Source organism: Dermacentor andersoni, chromosome 9 (genome assembly GCF_023375885.2).
Source record: "Dermacentor andersoni chromosome 9, qqDerAnde1_hic_scaffold, whole genome shotgun sequence".
Taxonomy (NCBI): domain Eukaryota; kingdom Metazoa; phylum Arthropoda; class Arachnida; order Ixodida; family Ixodidae; genus Dermacentor; species Dermacentor andersoni.
The window spans coordinates 124,515,854-124,537,214 of NC_092822.1; the positions used below are offsets into that span (position 1 = coordinate 124,515,854).

Sequence of the window (21,361 nt, forward strand, 5' to 3'; positions counted from 1 at the left end):
TTGTGGGTTTCGTGCGGCGCGTTCTTGGTGTGAACGAGGTTGATGTTCTGAGACATCGCAAGCTATTATTTGTTAGTTTTTTTCGACTGGGGTGTCCTTCCTTGCTCGGATTGAAGTCTCGTGAGCTACAGCATCTGCCCCTGTATTGCCAATGACACCAATATGCCCTTGACACCATACAATGTGATGTTCTTGTCTTTGTTGATCGCCCAAGATTTTAAAGGTGATCCTGGGGATTCTTCCATGGACGAAGAGTCGGCAGGCCACCTGGGAGTCCGTGAAAATGTGGGCAGGCTTGTCTTCTCCCTCCCAAGTCTTTATTGCCAGTGCTACTGTAACCGCTTCTGCTGTGCTGCTGCAGGCTGTGCCAACCTAAGCTGTTGTCATGGTTCTTCGATTTCCAGAGGGTCCCGAAGCAGCCACAATTACGTGTCCCGTTAAGTCCCATGCTGCATCTGTGTACAGTGGAATCTCGATAAATGGAAATTGCTTAAATGGAACTGCCTCTTAAACAGAACACCATCCTCATGGTTGTTGGTTTTGTATTCATGCAATTATATTCAGCTTTGTATCTCAGTAAATGAAACTCCTGATAAACAGAACCAATTTCGCTGGTCCCTTGAAGTTTCGTTTAAAGAGAGTCCACTGTATTGGCGGCGAGGAGTTACGGAGTCGCTATCTGTCGGAAGCGCCTCCCTTGCGTAGTATGAGGGATCACACGGCGCGCTCCTCATAGGTTTCGCTTACGTCGCTCAATAAAAACACTATGCAGCAGCCCTCCTGGACATTTATGTAGGTACTCTCACAACGAAGGAAGTTTTTGACTGTTGATATAATAATCTTGAGCAAACTGAAAGCATAGAATCATTTACAGACGCTATCTCTTTACCGAATACGTACAGTGAACGCCACTGCACGCAGTCGCCGCGATGGAGTCTCCCGAACCGGCTTCTTGCATGGAAGATAGCCAAACGCTGAGAGTAAACTATGTGAAATATGTTCTTATAGTGGGCTGTCTGTATAACCAAATGGGGCATAACAGAATGAAGCCTCAATGCAGCGATCGCACGGGTCTGCAGCGATAGACTGCGTGTCGGCATGCATGTCCGCGCGCAATGTTTTGCTTTCGGTGTGAGCGCGTGTTGCACCGTGCCGTGAGCTTTAGGCTGCATCATATGAGCATATGAGCATTTCACAGCACACTAGCAACCACTGTTGCATGGATGCTATCAGAACTGTTCAAAAATAATTTCATTATAGAGACGTCGATGCCTACGGCGACTGTGATGTGCCGTCGCGACGATTCAATCTTTTTTTGTCTTCTAAATTCTTGTACATTTCAATATTATTTCTCAAGTTGCGTCACGCTGTATGTTTATCGGTCTTCTCAGCGTGCGATTTCCCTCTGCTTCTTTTTCGTAATCCAGTGTATTCATAACACAAACATGACCATATGCCGTGCCTTTTCTTAACCCTTTCGCTGTCGGACCTTTCTGGCCCGTGACGCACCCCCAGTGTCGGCTTGGTTTCAGGGAACGAGTATGACAGGGAATGAACATAGCAATTTATTTTTGATTATGATTGGTATACAAATAACATAGTCAATGCAATATGCACATTTCAGTGTTCTGCAGCTGTTGTTAGTAAGCATCATCATCATCATCAGCCTGACTATAAAAGCCGTTCAACATCCGAATCTGACGATGCGGAACCCTCTTCCTCGCATGCGACCCTGTCCGAGTCCAAATCCGAGCTCGGCTCATATTCTGAATCGGAATTGAACCACCGCTCCAATGAGCAGACTAAGGTCCCGCGCGCTGAGCCATCCGAAAGTAACCGCGCGCAGGGAGTATGCGCTTTCAGTCGCCCGCACAACGGAGAGAAATGGGACGTTGCGTGATCAAGAAGACAGAGGGAGATGGAAAAAGGCTGAACAAAGTTCGAAGGGCTTTACGTTTACTGCTGCAAGTCGGAAGCGAGGGTGCGGCGAGAGAGCGAAAGCAGCAATCGAGTCACTCTTTTTGGAGAGGCAACAGCACGTGCGCCTGAACTTGACGCGCCGTAGCAGACACACCAACAGAAGACAAATAAAAACCTTCAAACCAGCAGAGATGGCAGAACAACCCTTCAACCCATAACCACACGCGCGCGACGCATAATCCAGCGAACGCGAAGCCACCGCGACACTCAGCAAAGAGAAAGTGGGGAGTGGCAGTCGCACCATACTCTTCAATAGATGGACTAACACAGGTCGAGGCGAATATACGAACTTGTAGAAAGAGTCAACAGATGGCGTGGCCAATCCAGGAGCGCCAGCTTTGCGCTCAGGCGCGAAATTTTGAACGCACGATAGAGAACGTACTGGTACGTCAGTGACACTGTGGGGGGAAGCGCGATGACGTACCGGTACGTCCGTGACAGCGAAAGGGTTAATGTGCATTGTACCACCCCCTTTCCGTTCCAGTGAGCTTGCCAGTATCAAGCATCAACAAGTTCATAGACCAAACCGTCATGACATTAGCCGGGCAGCGGGCGCGGGCGAGCGTCTCAGTGCGCGTTTTCTGCTACTTACCGAACATAGCGCAGTCCCGGCGCCGTAGCAGAAATGTTCCTCGCGTATGTGCTTGCTGCATACCCGAGTTGTAGCCGATGGCTGTCTGCCAGTTCTAAGTTTCGCCAGCCAAGCTTCACGCAGCTCCTTGCCCTGCGACTACATGTTAATAAGGCTGACACAGGGCTCCGTTGCGTACGTCCGGCACTGCGGCACCGAGCAGTAGCTTACCACGCTGCACGCCTCCAAAGGCAGCCACTGCCTATTACAGTACTTTAAAATATTGTCAAGCAGACATCCAAGGCTGTAAAGCCTCACCACTTAATCAGAACCGCGGCGCAGGTGTGACTTTAAACTTCCGTTTTCAGCTCTCTTTGGCGCTTCCGAAGCAGCTGACGTGGCTGCTGTGTCCACATGATCCCTCATGCCACGTCACGCCGACGGTGGCGCTAGCTTTTCCAGTGGTGGAGCTTGCCCCCAATATTGTGTTGGGGTTATTGCTGAATCCTTTTTCTAATTGTTGAGCTTGGGCTTTATGCCTGCCTTCATTAAATTTTGAGTTGATTTTTTTGAGGGATAGGGAAGATGTTAAGATTTTCTCGCATCTCCCTTGGTATGGCTATCAGTTTGCTGCTGCAGTATTGTGGGCTGATCGCATATCCCAGCTCCTCTAGGACCCTGCTGTCTGCCTGTGCCAAATTTAGGCATTCTCATTGTGTGACTGTTATTATTGCATTGTTCTTCAAGATCGTTGTATACCTTGAGAGCATCGAGTCACCGTGGGTTCCCCAGCGGTAGACCCAGGGTGGCTTTATAGGCTGTGTGTATTAGGATGTCTGCCTGCTCTGTCTCTTTACGGTTAAGACCTTGATATGGAAGGCTGTAGGTAATTCTGCTTATTGCAAAAGCTTGAACTAGTCTTATTGTGTCTGATTTGCTTAGCCCTCTTCCGTTCTGCTTAACTCTTCCTATTTAATTTGTTTGTGATTTGTTTTACCGAAGTCTTTAGAGCTTTTGGTGTGGTCTGCTCTTGTGTTGTGTTATATCCTGAACCCTGAAATACTCACTTTTTAGGATTCTTTAAGTGTCAAATCTCCAAGATTCAATGCAGCTTTTTGAGAGTTAATGCTTGTGCATTAATAATAATGCCACAAGAAAGTTTGAAGCTACAAGCACTAAGATTAGACAAATCTATGCACTAACCTTCTTGCCCATGGTTGCTAACTATCACAACTCTAGCAATTTTTGTTCAATATTGGTGGAAGCTGGGAGTTTATGAGTCTTTTGAATGCCACATTTTGCATGGTGGACATTGCAGGTCCTCGGCCAACACCACCCAGCCCTGTACTGGCGCACATTGTACACCAACGTGCCGCACTGGATCTGCCGGGAGCCGCCTTGGCAGATAACAGCAGGCAACGCTGCATCCACCCTGCGGTGCTTGTTCAGGACACAGCACAGGAATGCCCTGGCCTGGTGCACAGCTGTTCCAAGCGGAAACGTCATGGAAACCACAGGGCTTTCGACATTGCCGGCAGGTGGACTCAGGGTCACTCTGGACAACCACCACAGGGCCATTGCTGTGGGACAGGTGGGCAGGCAGACCATTTTAGGTGCTGAGAGTATAAGTGTTGGGTTGAGAAGTCTTGAAGTGGGTGTGAGACAAGACGTTTGTTTCCGGATTCCTTCCAGTCTCCACTCTGCCTCCCAGGAGCTGAAACAAGGTTTTAGTTTATAACCTGGATTACTAGTTTATAAATGTTAATAGTAAGGGTTGCACTAGAGTGGAATGTGTGCACTGCACTACTGGTAAAGGGAACACATGAGTGTACATGCAAATATTTAAGACACTGTCTTCCTTGAATGCCTTACTGGCGCTTTTCAGTTTCAAGCATGTCATTCTTTTTTTTTTTTTTTAATATGGACTGATCCTGAAGACAGAGTGCAAACTGAAAATGTGGGCTGGTCCCAAAGATAGTGCAGTTTAAGAATGTGAGCCAATTCTGATGGTAGTAGAGCCTAAAGCTGCTTCCAGGGATGTTTGTAGGCTATAAATATGCGCCGCTCCTGAAGATTGAGCAGTAAAAGATGTAAGCAATTTGAAGCTCCTCCTACTTTCCTCACGGTGACCCAATAGGAGTGCCATGCACAGTGATTATGCCTAATTCTCACTCCCATCTCTCTATGGAAGACATCGTCTTTGATCGACTTCAAATAGAAGTCCGATCACATTCTTGCTTCTTTAGCTACTGCCTAGTACCTGGTTGCACAGCTTTTCGACGGATCTGTGTTTAGTGGCTCTGGTGCTCTTCTACATCCCTTTGCAGTGCATTGACGTAGGTTTAGGCAGCACTTGGGAGCATGTAACTATTGTGCAGCAACAACTGCACCAGTGCCTGGTTTTTAGACATACATGTATATACTTATTGTTACTAGTGCATGGACAACTCCCCAGGCACTGCTGATGCTGTGTACTTGCTGCTTTTCACATCTGCATGACATGCCATACAATGAGGTTTGATTGTCGACTCCTACTCTCAAGTTCATCAACCTTAAGTAATAGGCCGTTCGTGCTGCATTCAAGCCGCACAATCTGTTCTTTCACACTAGAAAGTCTGTTCTCGAGTTGGGTGAACGCATCAAGTTTTTTATGTATCCCTGAGAGTGAGTCATTTACTGTCCTGTTCTCAGCCTTCGTGCCACTAATGTCGGCTGCCCTGCTACGAATCTAGGACATGACATCCTCCAAGCAGAGACCAGGACTGGGATTGCTTTCAATATCACCGGCGAGCAATAACAGACACTTTAACAATACGATATAATTACTCAGAACAAAACAATTCTGCCAGGGGCACAGCAGCACCACAAGGAACCTGTCGCTGCTACGATAACATTTTCCAGAACGTTTGCTCACCTATATCAAAAAGACAAATGGATTCATGAGCAGCATGTTCGATGCAGTGCCACCGTACCCAATGTGGGGGCGTATCTTGCCACTCAGTTTAAAAGGTAGTGCGGTCGATGCCATTCCGGCTGATGGCGCAGCACCAAGGTGTCCGAATGCAGGTAGATCCAGTTGTTCTGGTTCGATGCCAGAGTGCCAGGAGTGCCATAAGCCTCACAGTAGTCAAAGTGGGATTTAGCAGCGGTCGGTAGCGGACTGTGGTTGAAAAAACAGGGAAGCCAGCGAACAAGCAGGGAGAGCCTGTATCAAAAAGACGAATGGGTTCATCAGCAACATGTTCAATGTGGTGCCACCGTGCCTAATCATTAAATCATGTCTTTGGTGTCATTCTGTGTCCCTTATTTCCATCTCCTCAATGCATGCCGCTAAGATCGGTGACAACATTGCCAAGCCCACCAGGATTTCATCAGCCCAGCCACCAATTATCGGGAGTTGCAGAGATGGAGTGAGAATGTTTGGCAGCAGTAGCTAAGGGCCTAAACTTATCAAAGGAGCAGATGATGGCATCTTTTGAGAAGGCTCAGCAGGAGCAGGATAAACAGCACGAACGAGCATGCATGTGAACAATACAAACGGGAAAAGGAAATCCTTGAGTTGAATTTGAGGCTAGCTGAGATTAATGTGTGACCCTGCGATGACACCAAGGTCAGCATCATCTGACTGAGCCTCTTCTAGATCGAGACAGATTTGTCCCAGGAAACTAATGGCGTCCTTCGATGAACGAAGAGATAACCTGGATATGTATTTGCATACCTTTGAGAGAATTGCAGTCAGGTAACGTTGGGAGAAGAGCGAGTGGGCCAGTGCCCTGAGCCTGTGTTTAGTGGGTGAGGTGTTGAGTGTGTTTAGCCAGATGCCAGCAGAGGAATTGCTAGACTACAAAAAGCTAAAAAAAAAAAAAAAACTTTATTACAGAGGTTCAGGCTGACCACCGAAGGTTTTCGTGAGAAGTTTAGATCTTGCAAGCCTGAAGATTAAGAAACAAGAACGCAGTTCGTATGCCGTCTGACAAACTATATCAAGAGGTGGGGTGGGTGGAGTTGTCCGAAATTAAAAAAATATATGAAGGGGTTCGCGACAGAATTGTGGGTGAGCAATTCATTGGCAGATATAGCAATACATTGGCAATAGTTCTTAAAGAGAGAAAACTACAAACTGTGAAGGAGATGGCACAACAAACAGACCAGTTTGTAGAGGTGCAGGGATTAAGAAACTTGGGAAAGGGTGATGGAGATGCACCCACGGCAGCAGTGGAAGTGAGGAGCCAGGTTCAAACTAACAGTCAAAGTGTACCGCAGAGGTGTTTCTTATGTAACCGGTTGGGTCATTTAGCGGTGAACTGCCAAGTGAAAAATAGTCGACAAGAACTACAGGTGACATGTCAGTTGTGCCAGGGAGCCAATAGTGTCCTAGTAAGGAGGAGTTTACTGTCACCAGAAAGCATGACTGGACATGTTAAACCTCTCACTTTTGTAGATAAGTCCATTAAATATCTGCCAGAAGCCCAAATCAAAGTATCGGCGCACTTTTATACAGGGCTGGTTATGGCAAGATGTGTGGACCCTCTTTACAATTTGATTGTAACTTTGGGTGAGGAAGGCAGACGACCCAGATCAAAGTTGGAGGGGGACAGAGGAGGATGCGGGAGAGGAAGAACACACAGAAACAGAGAAAAAGGGGGAGCCTGAGGCAGAAGTAGCAGCTGTGGTACAAACACGATCAGGTATTAAGGGCACCAAACCTTTGACAGCACTGCAGATTACAGCCATTAATAGATTAAATATAACAGCAGCAGAATTTAAAGAATTACAGGATAAAGACAGGTCTTTACAAAGATGTGAACTGAAGATAAGAGAAATATTGAGAAGCAAAAGAAGTTGGACAAGAGTGGAATTTGTAAAGAAGAACAACTTATTGCACCGAAGGTGCATGTTAGTTCAGGTAGGGAAGTACGAAAATTGATGGTCCCAGAGGAGCTGAAGCACACAGTACTGAAGATAGGCCATGACAGTGTTACGGCAGGCCATCAGGGAATAAAGAACACGTTAGAGAAGATCACGGAAGAGTTCTTTTGGGATCGGGGTGCAGAGTGATGTAAAATGGTATCTGGTGTATGCCAAAAGACAATGGCCAAGGGTCATGTGGGAAAGGAGATAGAAAAGGGGAGAAGGAAGAGAGGCCTACAGCTTGCTTGGTGATTGCCAAAGAGAATGACGATGAGGAGGTGCAAACTTATACCAAGAAGAAGACCATGGGCGTAGAGAGAATTACGGTGAATTCGTACCTAGTGGCAGGACAAGTAGAGCAGTTGAGAGGGCTGACTCACAAGTTTGGAGAGGTGCTTTCAGATTTCCCTGGGCATACTGAAACAGTACAGTGCGAGCTGCAGTGTTTGACAGAGGAACCAGTGCATGTGAAGCAATACCCACTGTCCCTTGCAATGCAAGAAGTGATTGATAGAGAGGTAGATGAGATGTTGAGGCAAGGGATAATAGAAAGAGACAATTCTTCCTCTAATGTGCCTATAGTAGTGGTTAAGAAAACAAATGGCTCTAACAGAGTATGCGTTGACTTCAGGTGACTGCACAATGTATTAAAAACAGATGCAGAACCAATTCCGAGAATGGACGTGGTAGTGGCAAGGATGGCAAACAAGAAATATTTCTCTAAGCAGGATTTGTCTAAAGGGTACTGGGAGATACCTATGGAAGAAACTTCAAAAGAAAAGACAGCTTTCTCATGTCCAGAGGGACTATTTCAATTTAGGTATACAGTCAACAACGGGTTTTTCGGACCCTCTAGGGAACGTAAAAACGTCCGAAAATTCAGGCAGTCCGAAAAAATTAATGCATGCAAAAAAACGCACCCTTTTTATTTTTTTCTCAGATCTAGAGGTAAAGGGCGAAGTAACAGGCTTCCGAAACCCTGCCACAGCATCAGCGAAGTGGCTATAAAAAGAGGCGTTCAAAAACTCTGTATGCAGCCGACTGCCGGTTTATTATGTACATGTGCATCGTCGGGCAGCCGGTGTTATTGCTGCAGTGGCTTGAAGAACTTGTTGATTGTTGTTTTGACGGCGTTCTGGTTGCATGCGATCATATTCGCCTCGATCTGAGCAAGGGTCATGTCAGCACTGTACACCGATGAAAGAGTCAACAGTGCTCGCGTCAACTCGGCGCTTGTAGGTGGCGCAGGCATTGGCTCCTCATTTTCAACATCGGAGTCTTCTGAATCCCCCACAACCCGACGGACTATTTCCTCGTCAGTCAGTTCTGCGCGGAAATCGAGCTCGTTGTCAGCGTCAACAAACTGTTCAAAAGTTATTTCCGTGGGTATGGAAACCCCAGCAGAGCGGAGGTCGTTGATCACGTCGTCCGACGGTACTGCTTTCCGCGCTTCGATGCCATCGGCGAGGACGACGAAGACGGAGTGGGTGCCATCGAAGGCAAGCGAAATCTTCAAGTTGCGAACAGTGGAGTTCGCTGACGAGCGTCGAAGCACCTAGGCCTAGCGTCGCAGAGCACACTTGACACAACAGACAACCACACACCACGCTAGCCAAAATGTGGCCTGCGCAAACAAACAAACAAAATGGCGCCGCTCCGGAAACTTCGCCGTTCGCCGGAGGCGAAAGTGCGGCGATGAACATAGCCAGCGTGGCCAGACCAAATCGGTGTGTGACGACTAGATTCGGCTAGTTGTGGTTCAAAGTGGTGATATGCTTCGGCTGCAAGTGGATTTCCTTCTCAAGGGCGCTGCGCGAGGAGCCAAAAGACCTTCCGTCCGTCAAAAAGTCCGGAAAATTGGACGGCGGGGGGTTCGAGCGTCCGAAACTTCAGATGTCCTTATACATTGATTCTATGGGGCTCGTGGCGGTGCTGCGAAGACGTCCGAAATATCAGGCATGTCCGAAAATTTGGGCGTCCGAAAATTCAGTCGTTGACTGTATACCATTTAGATTAAAAACGGCTAGAGCAGTGTTCACCAGACTAATGAGACGGGTCTTACGTGGTGTGTCATAGGTAGAGCATTATTATGATGACATACTTGTTGCCACAGATACGTGGGGTGAAGATCTTCAGGCCCTAGAAAAGATGCTTATGGGAACAAAGGACGCTGGTTTGACTATAAAGCCAACCAAGTGTGAGTTAGGGTATAACGCGATGAATTTTTTGGGACACAAATTATAAATGGGCCAGGTGAAACCCAAGGTGTATTTTCTCAACAAAATCCAAGCTTTGTGCATTCCTAGGACATAGAAACAAGTGCAATCATTCTGAGGGCTTACAGGGTTTTATAGAAAATTTATCCCGTAGTATGCTGAAATAGCTGGACCACTGATAGAGTTGTTAAGAAAAGGGGCAATTAATGTACGTAGTGAAGTAGGTTGAAGGTCATGAAAGAGTGGTTAAAATCTTATAGAAAGGTTAGCACATCTGCTGGTGCTTTAAGCACCAAACATGCAAATCGAGTTTGTGTTACGCGCTGATACCTTGAACAAGGCATTAGGAGCAGTACTCCTGCAAGATAAAGATGAGGGACTCCATCTGGTATTTTATGCTAGCAGGAGACTAAGTAAGACAGAACAGAATTACTCAACTTTAGAGAAAGAATGTCTCTCGCTCGTATGGGCAGTAAGGAGATTTCACATCTATTTGTTTGGAAGACAATGCCGGGTGCAAATGGATCACCAGCCCTTAGAGTATTTGAGTAAAGCTAAGCTGACCAGTGGCAAAGTAATGAGGTGGAGTCTCACCTTACAGAAATACTGTTTCCACATAGAATACATAAAAGGGAGACAAAACCTGAGGGCAGGCTTCGTGAGTAGGGCAATTGAAGGGTGAAGTGCCGTGACTATAATGCGAACTGAGCAAGTTGATTCATGTAATGAACAATGTGAACAGTGCATGTGGTCTAATGTGATACATATGTGCATAACAGTGTGTTGGTGCGTAGTGGAGCCACAACTACACAAGGAAAATTATTCAAGTCGTAGCTAACGGGTCAAGTTCGCAGCAAAGAAGGCCGGCAAAAAGCAGTTCTATTGAAGAAAAAAAAAAAAAAACTTTCGAAAAGGGGGCCCACCTCATCTGTAAGAAACATGCAGCGCGAAACGAAGACAAGAGGAAAGTGTTCGAAACGTCATAAGCGTGTGAAAGGAAAGTTCTGGAGGCTCGAGGCGCATGACCTGAGCTGTGATCGTGAGAAAAGCAGCTCTGAGCTGGCATTGTCTGCCTTGCTCTGGCTGAAGAAGGTTGTTTCGCCACCGCTACACTGGTGACAGGAGCAGCAGGTGTTCGGTTCCAAAGGCCATGATGCTGCTGGCATTCCGAGGCATGGCCATCGGCCTCAGTGGAATTACCACTAGAAATGGGCTCATTTTCGATGCTTTTAGTTCTAACATTTTATTTCGAGAAGTAACTGCGATATGTAAAATTATAGCCATAACATTGGTGTTCTCATTAGATGTATAGCAGTAATAATTGCTGTAAGAAGCACCTAAAACTTCAGAGACGCACCTCAAGGAACACGAATAAAAGTAATAATTTGTTATCTTTAGTAAATGTACTGAGTAATAAAATATCTGAACCGCGCAGGGGTGTCTGCTTAACTCTTTCCTTGCCATGGGGTAGTTGGGTGTTCTTTGTAGGTTACACCAGACTTTTTTTTTTTTTTCTGAAGGTGCTACTGCACTCAGTTTTTTATGTAAATACATAAAAAAAAAGCTGAGTGAATGCACTTTTCACACATAAAAGTTTTATTATGAGATGTATGTCATAAAAAAAATACATATTGCCAGAATCAAGCTTGTGTGATAAAATTGAACAGTTTGTAAGGCCACGCTTGTATCTACAAAGAAAAATATGTAAGAAAAATTAAAAGGTATACAAAATGTATTTCCGTCTAATAGGCACCACCTACGAAAAAAATATTTTTCATTGAACAGGTTTCCACTACAGAAATTTAACTGCAAGCACCACAGTTGGGTGTGCCGGGCTGCGGTTGCTGATGTTCCAGGTTGGCTTGCTTCGTCATTGCTCTCAGAGTAAAAGTCTAATTAAAAATGTAGCATCCTCAGACTCGCTGCTGCTCGATCCATTGATAAAACCAGCTGCAGACGCAGTGTAGTCACGAGATCTGCGGTCCTTCAAAGTGCCCGCGCCACTCCCGGAGGCAGTCATTTTTGCTTTCTACTTTGACAATCGCGAAACTTCGGAGCGTATTAAAAAAATTGCCACCAGGCGGGAAAAAAATCTAGCTGCTTAGAAAACAAAATATAGTTCTCCTCCTTCATGTTCAAAGGCGCAGTGTGTCCATGAGCGGCACGGAAGGTCTCAAAAGCGGCATTTGAAACCGTTGTTAGCGGGCTAACAATGCCGAATGGGTACAATACGGAAAGAGTTAAGCAGGTGTTTGATGAATTGCGGCACCACGTACCTGAGTGCATGGGGGTCATACCTTCCAGCGCTTAATCATGCATGGCTTAGCCATGTCCGGGGAAAAGGGGATCCTGGGGGTTGAGTTGATGTCTGAAGTTTGGACCTTTATGGCCCCTCAGCGAAGGCAACACACCCCTTTAGCCTCGACTTCACGTAGACGGCACCCTCAGACTGACTCACCCGGGGGAAATCGGTAGTTGCTTTTTGCTATCCTCCTCTCCAATCTTTGTCTTTCTCTCTCACTCACAGTCTTTCCTGTCTTCTCCTCTCTTCTGTATTACTTCCTATCATCTTGGCAGCAAGGATTAACCCTGTGTGAGCAGCCAAATCTAGGTTATGTAGCATTAAGTTATAGTGGTAACGTACAGCTGGCTTTTGCAGGGCCTGTTTTACAGGTCCTGCAGCGTCTCCCTGTAGGGCTTCATGGTAGGTGGCTGGCGTTACTGCTGAAAAATACCGTATAATGCGGAATATAGGTCGACCCCCTTACATTGAAGCAAAGAAGTCAACGTAAAAATTATAAGGCACAAAACTTTGTTTTATTTAGTGGTGCCGCCAGACTCATCACCTGCTCATTCGTCTGAGCTGAGTTAAGACGAGCATGCTCAGACACCACAGGAGTGCGCCACGTCACCGATTCCAGACGGTCTTAATCCAATTGAGCATGAGGGCCTCGTCCATATAGCCCTTTTCATTCACGCGAACGACATCCCGCGGGAAAGCCTCTTTCGGCAGCGTCTTCCTCTTGAATATTATGTATGGGGGCAGCTTTCTGCCGTCTGCAGTACACGTGAGCATCACCGTGAAGCGCTAATGCTCTTTCCCCGTCGAAAGAAGCTTGACTTGTTTTGTGCCGCGTTCGCACACTGTGGTGGGCGACGGCATGTCGAACCACACCGGCGTTTCATCAGCGTTGCCGATCTGTCCCAACATGTAGCCATGCTGCTGCCGGAGACGGATAACATAGCGCTGGAATTCGACCAGCTTGTCCTCGTATGCCTCTGGCAGCTTCTGGCAAATTGATGTGCGCTGTCGAAGTGCGAATCCCTTGCGTCGCATGAAGCGACGAACCCAATAAATGGAGCCCTTGAATTGTTCCTTGGGCAGTCCGGATTCTCGGGTGATCTCAATAGCTTTGATGTGGATGAGTTCCACTGTCACTGGCAACGATTTGGCACGATGCTCGCGGACGAAATCCGCCACCTTGTCTTCGACTCCAGGTGCACTACGCCGCGCCTGCGAAAGGACGTCTTCCGCGCGTTGCAGGCAGACAGCTTGACTTTCTGCGTTCGCCACTACCGGCTGCTTTTTTCCGAGACGCCAAATTGCCGCTGGGCAGACATGTTCCCATGCATTTCAGCATATTCGATTACCTTCTTTTTAAACGCCGCGGGGAACTGACGTCGAGTACTCGTATTCATTTTGCGGGTTGTCGGGAAATTAGCAACGCCAGGAACAATCACTGCACAAAAATGGAAGATAGCGTCGGTCCAACTGCGTATGCCGCGTTAACGCTGGGCCTCTTCGGTCACCAAGGAGGTGATAACGATGCGGATGCCGAAAGGTCTGCGCTCCTACATGTTGCCAGACGACTATTCATGTTGTGCCAAGGGCCAACATGAATTCACGCTAACGTGAATTGCAGAACCCAGTATCGAAATGTATGGTCAGCGAATTCCTCTGAAAAAAGAACACAAGTTCTTAGGCATTATACTTGATTCTAAATTAACTTTTATTCCGCACATAAAGTACCTCAAGGTCAAATGCTTAAAAACAATGAACTTACTTAAAGTGTTATCCCACACAACATGGGGCAGCGACAGAAAATGTTTAATGAATCTTTACAAGAGCCTCATTCGATCACGGTTGGACTACGGTGCCGTGATCTATCATTCTGCAGCCCCGAGCGCGCTAAAGATGCTAGATCCGGTCCACCATCTAGGAATCCGACTGGCCACTGGAGCTTTCAGAATAAGTCCCATTGAAAGTTTATATGCAGAATCAAATGAGTGGTCACTTCATCTGCAGAGAACATACATCAGCCAAACATATTTTCTGAAAGTCCACTCTAATCCTCAACATCCGTGTTTTAATACCATTAACGATATGACATATGCTACACTCTTTCATAATCGTCCCTCCGTAAGACAGCCTTTCTCGCTGCGTGTGAGGGAGCTTAGGGATGAAATGCACGTCCCACTCCTCGAGCTCCGACTAATGCATCCAGCCAAGCTTACCTCCTTGGGAGTGGCAGCTCATACAATGCGATATATCTTTCGTGCAAGTCACAAAGCATGCTCCAGAGATTGAAATCCAAATGCACTTCCGGGAACTCCAGTACAAATACTCCTGCAAGTTCTACACAGATGCATCGAAGTCACGTGACAGGGTGTCCTATGCAGCCGTCGGTCCATCCTTCTCGGAATCCGATGTACTACATCCGGAAACCAGTATCTTTACGGCTGAGGCCTACGCACTGTTGACAGTTGTAAAGCATATAAAGAAATCAAAACTCCAGAAATCAGTTATTTATACGGACTCCCTTAGTGTTGTGAAGGCCTTAATGTCGTTCTGTAACCACAAAAATCCGGTAATTAATGAAATCTACTCTGTCCTGTGCAAAGCATATATATCTAACCAACATGTGATTATATGCTGGGTGCCTGGACATAGGGCCATCGAGGGTAACGTTCTAGCGGACCAGGTGGCCACATCAATTTCAATGCATGCAGTTAATCCTACTGCTTCGGTCTCTGTCACAGACCTGAAGCCTTTTTTAAGAAGAAAACTGCGAAACTACTGGCAATGCTTGTGGGACCTGGAAACAAATAATAAGCTGCATGTAATAAACCCACAATTAGGTTTCTGGCCTCCTGTAACAAAATCCCGCCGGACAGATGTCCTATTCTGTCGTCTAAGAATAGGACACACATTTGGCACACATAACTTTTTACTCACGGGAAACGAGCCTCCAACCTGTGGTAGATGCGGGGAGAGGCTGACCGTCCTCCACGTCCTACTGGAGTGTCGGGAAGCCGAATCTGAAAGAAACATTTTCTCTTAGCATACCGGCAGCACATCCCCCTTCATCCTGTAATGTTACTCGGCCCAGAACCACTCTTTGACACTAACACAGTCCTAGACTTCCTGAAAGATGTTGTGTTACATGTAATTAGCCCTATACGTTCATAGCGTCTCCTCTCTCCAGAGGATGCCGCTGTGATAGCTATTTTGTATAGCACATGCCTCTAGGCCCTTGTGGTTCAAATGCTCTGGCGAGGCAGTACTGCTGTAAGGAATTTAACATCTCGCATATTTTAAATAATGCATCATTCTTCTACAATGGATTTTAATGTTCATAGTGATACGTGTACTTATCTTTATCGGGCGACCACGTTTCGCCGCTTAACAAATGCAATCGCACAGCGCGGGACGCGCCTGCATGTATCCGACGTTTCTGGAAAGTTATCGATGCTTCTACCCGGCTGTCTGTTGTCGCCGAACCTTGTGTTATCTGATTTCATCGCGTAGCGCGAATGGTGTAGAACTTTGTGGAAAGCACGCGGGTCCAAACGATTAGTCTGGAACATTCGACGACTGCTCTATAAAAGCCGACGCGCTTGACCCGCTGAGCAGATTTTCGACGATCGCCGAGCGTGTTCGCCGCTATCGTTGCGCTATAAGTGTAGCCTGTTTTGTGGGCACAGGTTCGCCCAATAAAAGTTAGTTTTCTTGTTCACAGTATTGCTACTGTGTTCTTTCTTCAACGTCACCACCACGTGACATCTGGTGGAGGTGCTTGTGCGTTCATGTACCGAACGCCCCCGCAAAGCCGCGATCCAAGCCCGAAGCCCGAGGACAAAACCGACACCGCCCAAGACCAGCGTGCTAGCCGCAGACTGCAAGGCCTGCCCCCAGAGCACGGACTTCTACCTGAGGCGACAAAGATCGTGGTCAAGACAACCTCAATGGCTGCCCCAGCGTCCCCCGTTATCCTACAACAACCCTGGGACCCACCGACCTTCCATGGAGCAGCGACTGAAGACCCGGAATCTTGGCTGGAGACCTACGAGCGAATCGCGACATTCAACAACTGGGACTCCGACGACAAGCTGCGGCATGTCTACTTCGCCTTAGAAGACGCCGCCAGAACGTGGTTTGAGAACAGGGAGTCGACCTTGACTACGTGGGACCTGTTCCGTAGCGGCTTCCTGTGCACCTTTACAAGTGTCGTGCGCAAGGAAAGGGCCGAAGCTATGCTGGACGCCCGAGTGCAGCTACCAAACGAGAACGTTGCCATCTTTACGGAAGAAATGACCCGTCTGTTCCGCCACGCCGACCCGGATATGGCCGAGGAAAAGAAAGTTCGCCTACTCATGCGTGGTGTGAAGGAGGAACTTTTCGCCGGGATGGTAAGAAGCCCACCGAAGACCGTCGAAGAGTTTCTTCGTGAGGCGACGAACATCGAGAAGACACTCGAAATGCGGAACCGGCAATTCAACCGCCGTACAAGCTCTACCCCCTACGCAGGAATTCAATCACTGGCCACGGACGATCTGCGCGAGACCATCAGGGCCATTGTGCGCGAAGAACTGCGCAAGGTCTTGCCTTCGTCGCAGCCTCAAGTGGCTTCGATCGACGACATCGTAAAAGAAGAGGTGCACCGATCGCTTGGAGTTCCTGAGGTGCAACCAGAACCACCGCAGCCTCAGCCGCAAGCGATGAGCTACGCCGCCGTCGCCCGCCGTCAAGGTCCCTTTCCACTACCGCGCCAGGGCCCCGTAACGCCGCAATTCCGTCGACCACCACCGCCGCCGCCAGCACGCCCACCCGTCGCTCAGCGCAGCTACCCGAGGAAGACTGACGTTTGGCGCGCTCCTGACCACCGCCCGCTCTGCTACCACTGCGGAGAGGCAGGTCACGTCTACCGACGATGCCCATACCGAGAGATGGGACTGCGAGGTTTCGCCGTTAACGCGCCGCGTCCACAGCTTGGAGAGCGCCCACGTGACATCGCCGACTACCTCGCCGCTACTCAATGGAGCTCTCGACGACCGTCGCGTTCGCCATCACCAGGCCGCTACCTGTCGCCGCAGCGCCGACCATACAGTGGCCTAGCCCGGGGCCGGTCAGCGAGCCCATATCCGGAAAACTAAAAGCAGCAACCGATGGAGGTGCGGTTGCTGTTCGTCGAACTGACGAAGATCCTCCGCCGCCGACGAAAGCGCCGAAGAAACCATCTCGACGACATAATGACGACGCGCCACCGTCCCGAGGAAGTCAGGAAGCCAAGACTGCACCGACGAAAGACGACTTCACGACGCGACGTACTAGCTTCAATTCAACACGACGCAGCCGTGATCCGACGCCAAGACCCAACTGCAACGCAAGACAAAGAACCACCGACCTCGACGTGCTTCTAGACGGCCACGCAGTCACCGCCTTAATCGACACAGGCGCCGATTTCTCAGTCATGAGTGGACACATCGCCGTCCAGATGAAGAAGGTTAAGACTGCATGGGAAGGCCCTCAAATTCGGACCGCTGGAGGACACCTGATTACGCCGACAGGAATGTGCACGGCAAGAATTACCATTCACGACCGGACTTACCCTGTCACCTTCGTTATCCTCCAACAGTGTTCACGAGACGTCATTCTCGGTATGGACTTCCTGGACCAACACGGCGCAATCATCAACCTGAAGTCGAAGTCAATAACGCTGTCGGAAGATAAAGCGATACCGCCGGAGAGCCCTCGTAGTCACCACGCCTTGAATGTGCTCGAAGACCAAGTGAGCATCCCGCCCCGCTCCAGCATTGTTATTTCGGTCGGCACCGAAATACCCGCTGACGTAGAAGGCGTCATCGAAGGCGACCAACGTCTACTGCTAGACCGTGAAATTTGCGTCGCAAGAGGGATCGCTCGACTGCATGGAGGGAAAACTGAAGTGTTGCTGACAAACTTCAGCCAGGAGTTCAAGCACCTCAACAAGGGCACGACGATCGCGTACATCGAGGAAATTCTGGAAACAAGTAATGCGTTTGTCCTCTCGGATTCCGCCGCATCTACCCCGACGACCATGGTTCCCGAACCAGACTACGACATTAATCCAAGTCTCCCAGTGATTAAGCAACAGCAGCTCAGAAGTCTGCTCCGACGATACAAAAGCTGCTTTTCGACGACATCAAGGATTCGACAAACACCAGTCGCCAAGCATCGCATAATCACCGAGGAGTACGCTCGACCACTCCGCCAAAGCCCTTACCGAGTTTCGCCGCGAGAACGCGAAGCTATAAGAGAACAAGTCGACGAAATGCTGCGCGACGACATCATCCAGCCGTCGAAAAGCCCATGGGCATCCCCTGTTATCCTGGTGAAGAAAAAGGACGGAACCCTACGTTTCTGCGTCGATTATCGTCGTCTGAACAAGATCACGAAGAAGGACGTATACCCCCTTCCACGGATAGACGACGCATTGGATCGGCTCTGCAACGCTAAGTACTTCTCCTCGATGGACCTCAAGTCTGGCTATTGGCAAATAGAAGTCGACGAAAGAGATCGCGAAAAGACCGCCTTCATCACCCCAGACGGCCTCTACGAGTTCAAGGTTATGCCATTTGGACTGTGCTCGGCGCCTGCAACGTTCCAGCGCGTGATGGACACGGTTTTAGCGGGATTGAAATGGCAGACCTGTCTCGTTTACTTGGATGACGTCGTTGTATTCGCCGGAAATTTCGACGATCACCTTAGGCGGCTTGCCACAGTACTAGAGGCCATCAAGTCATCAGGGCTCACTCTGAAGCCAGAAAAATGCCGCTTCGCTTACGACGAGCTTCTGTTCCTAGGCCACGTCATCAGTAAATCCGGAGTACGCCCCGACCCCCAGAAAACAGCTGCCATCGCAAAGTTCCCGCAGCCCACCGACAAGAAGGCAGTGCGTAGATTCCTTGGCATGTGTGCCTACTACAGGCGCTTTGTCAAGGACTTTTCACGCATCGCCGAGCCGTTGACACGTCTAACTAAATGTGATGTTGAGTTCAAGTGGGAAACGCCGCAGGCCGACGCATTTGAAGAACTCAAACGACGCATGCAGTCGCCGCCGGTACTTGCGCACTTCGACGAGTACGCCGATACAGAAATCCATACTGACGCCAGTAGCCTAGGCCTCGGTGCCGTTCTAGTCCAGAGGAGAAACAGAGTCGAACAGGTGATAGCTTACGCTAGCCGATCGCTGTCAAAAGCGGAAGGCAACTATTCTACAACCGAAAAGGAATGCCTCGCCATCGTTTGGGCTACAGCTAAATTTCGCCCTTATCTTTATGGCAGGCCATTCAAAGTCGTCAGTGACCATCACGCGTTGTGTTGGCTAGCGAGTATAAAGGATCCTTCAGGACGACTGGCACGGTGGAGCCTCAGACTACAAGAATACGACATCACTGTAACCTACAAGTCAGGACGAAAACACTCCGATGCCGATTGCCTATCACGCGCCCCCATTGACCCGCCGCCGCAAGATGACGAAGATGACGCCTTCCTTGGCATGATAAGCGCGGAAGACTTCGCTGAACAGCAACGGGCAGACCCGGAGCTAAAAGGCCTGGTGGAATATTTGGAAGGGCACACCGACGTTGTCCCCAGGACATTTAAGCGCGGATTATCTTCCTTCACGCTTCAAAACAATCTCCTCGTGAAGAAGAACTTTTCACCAGTCCGCGCCAACTACCTTCTTGTTGTCCCGTCAGGACTTCGTCCAGAAGTATTGCACGCCCTACATGACGATCCGACCGCTGGACACCTCGGTTTTTCCCGGACACTATCGAGGATACAAGAAAAGTATTATTGGCCGCGCCTGACCGCCGACGTCGCCCGTTATGTCAGAACATGCCGAGACTGTCAGCGACGCAAGACACCGCCGACAAGGCCAGCCGGATTACTACAGCCAATCGAGCCTCCTTGCCGACCATTCCAGCAGATCGGGATGGACTTGCTGGGACCCTTTCCGACGTCAACAACCGGAAATAAGTGGATCGTCGTGGCGACAGACTACCTCACCCGCTTCGCTGAAACTAAAGCACTGCCGAAAGGTAGCGCAGCCGAAGTGGCGAAATTCTTTGTCGAAAACATCCTGCTTCGACATGGCGCCCCAGAAGTCCTCATCACCGACAGAGGAACGGCCTTTACAGCGGAGCTCACCCAAGCCATTCTGAAATACAGTCAGACAAGGCACAGGAGAACCACGGCCTACCACCCGCAGACGAATGGTCTTACGGAGCGGCTGAATAAGACCCTCGCCGACATGCTAGCGATGTACGTCGACGTCGAACACAAGACCTGGGATGCCGTCCTGCCGTACGTAACATTCGCTTACAACACGGCGGTGCAAGAAACAACACAGATCACGCCGTTTAAGCTGGTTTACGGCAGGAACCCGACGACGACGCTCGACGCCATGCTGCCCCACGTCACTGACGAAGAGAATGTTGACGTCGCTAGCTATCTCCAGCGAGCCGAAGAAGCCCGACAGCTCGCCCGCCTACGGATCAAGAACCAACAGAGGACCGACAGCCGACACTACAACCTCCGACGACGCTTTGTTGAGTACCAGCCCGGCGACCGTGTTTGGGTTTGGACCCCGATACGCCGACGAGGACTCAGTGAGAAACTACTCCGACGCTATTTCGGACCCTACAAGGTCATCCGACGTATTGGCGCTCTGGACTATGAGGTCGTGCCAGACGGCATTTCGCATTCACAGCGGCGCCGCGCACGATCTGAAGTGGTCCACGTGGTGCGCCTTAAACCCTTTTACGGACGCTGACGAACTTCGTCATTTTGTTCTTTTCTTTGCTACGAGTGCTTTTGTTTATTACCTTCGTTTGTTTGCAGCATCGGGTCGATGCTTTTTAAGAGGGGGGTATTGATACGTGTACTTATCTTTATCGGGCGACCACGTTTCGCCGCTTAACAAATGCAATCGCACAGCGCGGGACGCGCCTGCATGTATCCGACGTTTCTGGAAAGTTATCGATGCTTCTACCCGGCTGTCTGTTGTCGCCGAACCTTGTGTTATCTGATTTCATCGCGTAGCGCGAATGGTGTAGAACTTTGTGGAAAGCACGCGGGTCCAAACGATTAGTCTGGAACATTCGACGACTGCTCTATAAAAGCCGACGCGCTTGACCCGCTGAGCAGATTTTCGACGATCGCCGAGCGTGTTCGCCGCTATCGTTGCGCTATAAGTGTAGCCTGTTTTGTGGGCACAGGTTCGCCCAATAAAAGTTAGTTTTCTTGTTCACAGTATTGCTACTGTGTTCTTTCTTCAACGTCACCACCACGTGACAATAGTATTCGTCATTAGTCATCGCCATAATTTTATAGCACGTAGATTTTACGCACTTTACAGCG

The 21,361-nt window shown here is 48.9% G+C and overlaps 1 protein-coding gene across 2 annotated transcripts in view; it reads left to right on the forward strand.

Annotated features, from left to right (window-relative positions):
• The window catches only part of LOC126529740 (mitochondrial tRNA-specific 2-thiouridylase 1), a 136,874-nt gene that overhangs the window by 83,283 nt on the left and 32,230 nt on the right, over window positions 1-21,361 (forward strand). Inside the window, exon 7 of one of the 2 annotated variants that reach the window (XM_050177242.2) lies at window positions 3,870-4,142. In XM_050177242.2, coding sequence (XP_050033199.1) covers window positions 3,870-4,142 — 273 coding nt within the window. Of the gene's footprint in view, window positions 1-3,869; window positions 5,329-21,361 lie in introns of those variants that run through there. The other variant, XM_055069946.2, reaches the window with a different exon arrangement.